Here is a 5,951-nt window from a genome sequence, read left to right as displayed (position 1 = left end):
GTGTTTTTGACGGTTGTGAAACTAGTTTTCAGCAAACCAAAACTCATTTATTTCTGGTTAAAAAAAAAAAAAAACCCTCACAATTTCTTTGACACATAGTAAGCCATTTTACTCCAGAGACTCGTGGTACAATAATTTCCTAACTTTTCTTAGAACCATTCTCTCTTTTCTGTCCTTTTTTCTCCTACATAGGCYGTGTCTGATTTTCCCTTCAAGGCTTCTCACCCTTCCAGGTGAGCAAAAATGGGGGACTGGAGTTTCCTGGGAGAGTTCCTCGAGGAGGTTCACAAACACTCCACAGTGGTGGGCAAAGTCTGGCTGACYGTCCTCTTCATCTTCCGGATGCTGGTGCTTGGTACAGCAGCCGAGTCCTCATGGGGGGACGAGCAGTCCGACTTCATGTGCGATACCCAGCAGCCTGGTTGTGAGAACGTCTGCTATGACAAGGCTTTCCCCATCTCCCACGTCCGGTTTTGGGTCCTCCAGATCATCTTTGTCTCCACTCCATCTCTGGTATACATGGGCCACGCGATGCACACAGTGCGCATGGAAGAGAAGAAGAAGATGAAGGAAGCAGAAATAGAGGCCCGGGAGATGAAAAACAGCGGTGACACATACTACCAGCAGAAGTGCTCTGTGGCAGAAAAGGCTGAGCTCTCTTGCTGGGATGAATCAGGAGGCAAAATTATACTTAGGGGCAGTTTGCTGAACACCTACGTCTACAGCATTTTGATTCGCACTGCCATGGAGGTGGCCTTCATTGTGGGACAGTATATCTTGTACGGGATCTTCTTGGAGACCCTTTACATCTGCCAACGAGCCCCTTGCCCCCATCCAGTCAACTGCTACGTTTCGCGGCCCACTGAGAAGAACGTGTTCATCGTCTTCATGCTGGCGGTGGCAGTGCTCTCTCTGTTCCTCAGCCTGGCCGAGCTGTACCACTTGGGCTGGAAAAAAGCCAAAGAGAGATGCTCTCGGGCTTACAAATCCAGTCCCAGCACAGCCCCCGGCAGACTGGAGTCTGCCCCACAAGTAGAGAGGGCCCAGATGTACACCCCGCCTCCAGATTTTAATCAGTGCTTGGCAAGTCCCAATGGGAAGTTCATCAGTCCCTTCAGCAATAAGGTGGCTTCCCAGCAGAACACCGCCAACTTCGCCACCGAGAGGGTCCATGGTCAGGAGGACGCCGCCAGTGAGGGGCCCTTCATTAAGTCCAGCTACGCGGAGAGCCCAGAGGTGGCCAAYGAATGTGCAGCGCCCGCCTTCCCCGAGAGCTACTTCAACGAGAAGCGCCGACTGAGCAAGACCAGCCGGGCCAGCAGTAAGGCCAGGTCGGATGATCTGTCTGTGTGACCGGTCTCCAGGAGGGATGAGAAACAGTCTCGGCRCTTAACAAACTTCCACAAGACGGACTCCAGACTCTCGCCATTAACCTCTCTCTCTTTCAAGACTCTCGTGCTCCTTTTCAGTGAACATCATTGTCACGTTGCAGGCAGTGCCCCCCACATCTTAAAATAGAGACAGCCACTGGCGGACACACACCTGAAGGCTGAAGAGAGGCACCCATCCTGATGAAAATATGGTCAAGCAGGGCCATGTTCACATCTCATGGGACTCATGGGGATTGGGGGCTTTCTCTCCTTAGCTGGTAGGACTGGCGAGTAGACTCTCTCAAGCATAAGGTTAGTCATCCWCTGAGACACTATATTCAACAGCCTGGACCTCAGCCCACCCGCATCTGGTGCGTTGCGTTTGGTGCCAATTTAACATTTGCTGCATTGGCTTGGCAATTTTACAAAGCTGATGCTTCTCTCACCTGTAGGGAACAGAAACACATTGGTAGGCTTTCTAAAAGAAATATTTTCTCTTATGCTTTGTTCTCTTTGTAAGCCTCCCTTTCTCTTTTTGAGTCCACTTATTTTATAGCAGTTTACCAATATAGTAAACCCTACTTGAATTTTTGACATTGTGTATATAACCCATATGTGTATATTCCCATAGGTAAGAATAGTCCATGAGCCCCCAAACACTACTGCCTTGTGTCCAACTTTGAAATTCCTTTCTCATTCCTACTTCACAAAAGCTGATGGGCCCCAGGAGTTCTGGGATATTGGTTAGGTGACCAGCTGATGAAGGCTGTGGAATTTCCTCATGACATTTATATCATCAATGCTAAGCAAGACATATATTAATAGAAATAGAGATTTTCCTGTGAGAAGATATATTCTACTTGCAACAAAAAAGGAGGAATAATCATGTGGAAACAAAATGATTTTTCCTCCTTTTAAATTGCATCTTTCAAACAACCTGAATGCTGCTGAAACGGTGCTACCAGCTGCCAGCTTGGGAGAAGAAAACATCTTCTGGTTATCTGCAGAAGGGATACAGGCTGTGTCTTCTCATTGCCCTGCCAAAACACTTCAGCATCATTTGCAAGGAACAAGAGTTCTCTCCAGGCCCCACATGACATTCAGCTCTCAGCTGTCCTCAAGCCTGTCAGCCAGTACAAGCCATGATGTTTGTCCTTGAGATGGGTCCTGGTTCTGCCACTGGGTGCACTGCATCCCCAGCGCASAGGCCTAAGGAACCAGCCATGGGCCTCACCGCAGCCATGCAGAGCAGCTCTTGGAGGTCCCCACTGCACAGCGAGTCCRGTGGATGAGGCCTGCCGGCAGCTCCCGCTCCAGATATGTTTCCTCACCGTGGAGCTGACATCATCTTTTACAGAGATACGCTACCAGATCCACACTGCTCCCTTCTGTTTACCCCGCACTGCCCTTTCACAACTGGGCCACCGCTTCCCACCGCTGGACTGTGTGAGCACGTGGCCTGGGACTAGCTCATGAGAGGGCCGAGCCATTCCCTCTCATAGGGACTCTTGAAAGGGACTGTGAACGCTTCTTAGATTTGGTACAGTTCCCTGTACACATCACCACTCACAGAGCAGAATAATGTTTTCTTTTGTTTGGTTTTAAGGTATTTTTCATACATGCATTTTTTAATCCTGAAAAAGACTTGTGTGCTGTTAATGTGAGATTGTGGTCAATTTTTCCTAGGTTTGTCCTAATAAAGTTCTAACTTCAGCTCCTGTTGGCGTTTCGCCTCCCGTGTGGCTGAGAATGAGCTGCTGGCGCTGCTCGCACTGCCCGCCAGCCTCAGCTGTGCAGAGAYCACAGAAATCCCCCTCGCCCAGAGTGGCAGCAACGAGGGGAGAGCTTGGCCAAGGGGATAAATACTAAACACAGAGAATGATTGATTGACTGGCCAGTCCRCAAAGAGAAACCCCCTGCAGCTCCTCTGCCTGTCTTTGCATTCCCAAGGAAGAATGTCCAAAGCTGGCCAGAAATCTGCAGCCCTGCCCGTGGCAATGGAAACGCTCCCGCCTGCCGCCCCTAGCACTTCTYTACCCAGGGAGGCCACCTGTGAGGTGAGGCCAGCTGAGCAGGGAAAGGTTAGCAAAACCTGCACCCTGAGCATCCCATCTTCTGTCCATCAAAGTCAGAACCGTAACATGCCTTGAAAGTCTTTTTAGGAGGTGAGATCCAGGGAGGCAGAGCGCACTATTAACCACCTCCACAAAGGGTTCCTGCAGGAACTACATCTTGAGGAACAGTTGTTCAGCCCAAAGAAAACCTTTCCATTGCCAGCTGATGCCTCTCTTTCCTATACCCAATCCGATGCTTATCTCTGTTCCCTCTTTCTGACTTTCACAGGCCCCCTTCTCCTGACCTTGCATCATCCTGTCCACGCACAGGAAGTGCCTGTCCTCCCACCCTCCACATAATCTCCCATCCCATGGGACTCTGCAAGCTGGGAAGGGGGAGAGAGGTAACGTACTGGCTCCCAGCAATATKCTTAAGAAGGGCCATAAAAGAGTGAAATCAGAATATGATGAATCACCAGAACAAGGACCTTTAACCATGTGAGAAACTGCAGGGACATTTTAAGATCACTTGGGGGACGTCAGCCGAGAGGGGMCGATGCCATCTCAGCACCCACAGCCACACCAGGCAGCACGGAGGCAGGATTAATGCTAGCCTTGCAATTGGCACGTGTCCAGCTCTGAGCATGTGTTTCCCTTAGGATACAGCCTTGCTGKGAGAAATACGCAATGAATAAGTCAGCAGCTTATTAATACATATTCATAGCTGGGTTTCCTTGGAAAGATTCTATGCAAGCACTAGCCCAGGCCTTGTTAATAAACTGTTGTTGGTTTATGGCAAGCAGTGGCCCAAACTTTAAAACTCTTCTCTATGGGTACATCAGGGGTGTAGCATCTCTGCTGGAGAATAAGGCTGAAAAATGAGGATTTTCTCCACCTTATTTCAGTCCTGTAGAATCTAAACATGTTCACAGATGGAGTTTTGCTGATTTTCGAGACCACAGGAGAGCAGACATCTCTCTGTGTCCCAGCCTAATGCCACATGCATCAAAGCAGATAGTCCCCCTCTACCACTCTTTTCTCAAAGCCTCCCATGGTTTGGTCTTCCAGACATAAGAAGTAGGCAGTATTTGATGGATAGCTGTTTGCACTGATGACAGACTTAGGATCCTTGGAATCCACTGTCAAGGCAGTCTAGGCTATCGTACCATAATGGGAGCATATTTACTTCAGCCAGTGAACCCCTGTTCATTTCAGACAGATTTTTTATTTATTGCTCTGTGCCAGATGGATGGATGGACAATCTTACAGCTGTGAGCTAAATAAATATTATTTATTAATTCAGCCCTCAATCAATAGGCACTCAATCTTTAACCACCAGCATTATGAAGACCATATGCTGGGTGTGTGGAAAGTGAACATGGAAGAACGTTTCTGAATTTGTCCCTCATTTCTTGAGAGTCTTACCTGGTAGGGTTAGCTTAGTATCTGAAAATCCTGAATTTTCCAGAACAGAACAGACACACAGCAGATAACACAAGTCTTTTTTTCAGTACACTTCAAACCAGCATTCCCTCCTCTAACTGGTGTCTGAAATCTGTCTTCCTCTAAGGCCATTTATTAATCAGCAGCTGAGTCTAAGATAGGAAAGCATGAAAATCTGCATTCACCAAGCTCTTAAAACCAAAATATTTATTCCTATAAAGGGAAAAGTTATATTTAAAAATACACAGAATGCCAAAACCAACAAAGCAAGGAATCACGACAAGCTCATGCCTGCAGTCCTTCCCCTCTCTCAAAAAATCATAGTGGGACAATTTAGCAAGCTAAAAGCTAAAAGACAAATCAGGGAGAACCTGAKGGGGTTACTTAAAAGTAATGGCTGAAAATAAAGTATGCAAAGGAAGCAAGTTGTTTCCTCTTTCAGAATATGTGAGCAAGACAGCACTCAACTAAACTCAGTGCTGATGACACTGAAGATTGTTAGAAGAGAGCAAGCAAATAATGCCAGACTATGCTATCTCACCTTGAACACTTCCACAAAAGACCACTGAGACTAAGTACTAGGAAGATCCAAAAAAGCAGGAAAAATAAAAGGATCAAATGTCTATAGGAATAATCAGAACATTCCTGATAGGACTGCAAATGGCCGAAGAAGGGGGAATAGGGAAAGTGGAGAAATCAGGATATTTGGCTCCACAGCAGCACTGAGCACTGCAGGCTGCTGGAGCTCCCCAGGAGCTGCTGGAGCTGCTGCAGCCCCCTAGGAGAGACGGACCTGCAGAAAGACACACGGAGCTGCTGTGCCCCAGAGAGTCCCCTCTGTCACCACTCTCCGTCAGCAACGGCACAGTCACACCGCAGGGATGGCAGGGCTGCTTTCAAGCCTGGCCTCCACAAGGGAGTCAAGGTATGGCTGGCCTGTATGGATTCTTTCATTCTGGGCCCAAGAGTAGTTGTCACCATCTTCTTATCCAAGCAATGAATAAATAAATATACAAACAAKTTTGCCCAGGCAGCCCTGTTCTGGGCTCTAATATTGCCAAACAAACRCGAGGAAAGGGACTGG

At 47.9% G+C, this 5,951-nt stretch overlaps 1 protein-coding gene across 1 annotated transcript; it reads left to right on the top strand.

Annotated features, from left to right (window-relative positions):
• Positions 1 to 243: 243 nt before the first annotated feature.
• Positions 244 to 1,468, top strand: GJA5 (gap junction protein alpha 5). The gene has a single exon (XM_026040465.1). The coding sequence runs from the start codon at positions 244 to 246 to the stop codon at positions 1,351 to 1,353; it is 1,110 nt and encodes a 369-aa protein (XP_025896250.1). The 3' UTR covers positions 1,354 to 1,468.
• The last annotated feature ends 4,483 nt before the right edge of the window (positions 1,469 to 5,951 follow it).

The sequence above is a fragment of the Nothoprocta perdicaria genome, unplaced genomic scaffold, assembly GCF_003342845.1.
Source record: "Nothoprocta perdicaria isolate Ctin4 unplaced genomic scaffold, notPer1 scaffold_100, whole genome shotgun sequence".
Lineage (NCBI taxonomy): Eukaryota > Metazoa > Chordata > Aves > Tinamiformes > Tinamidae > Nothoprocta > Nothoprocta perdicaria.
The sequence above is the reverse complement of the archived record's forward strand: the minus strand, read 5'-3'. Positions and strand labels throughout refer to the sequence as shown.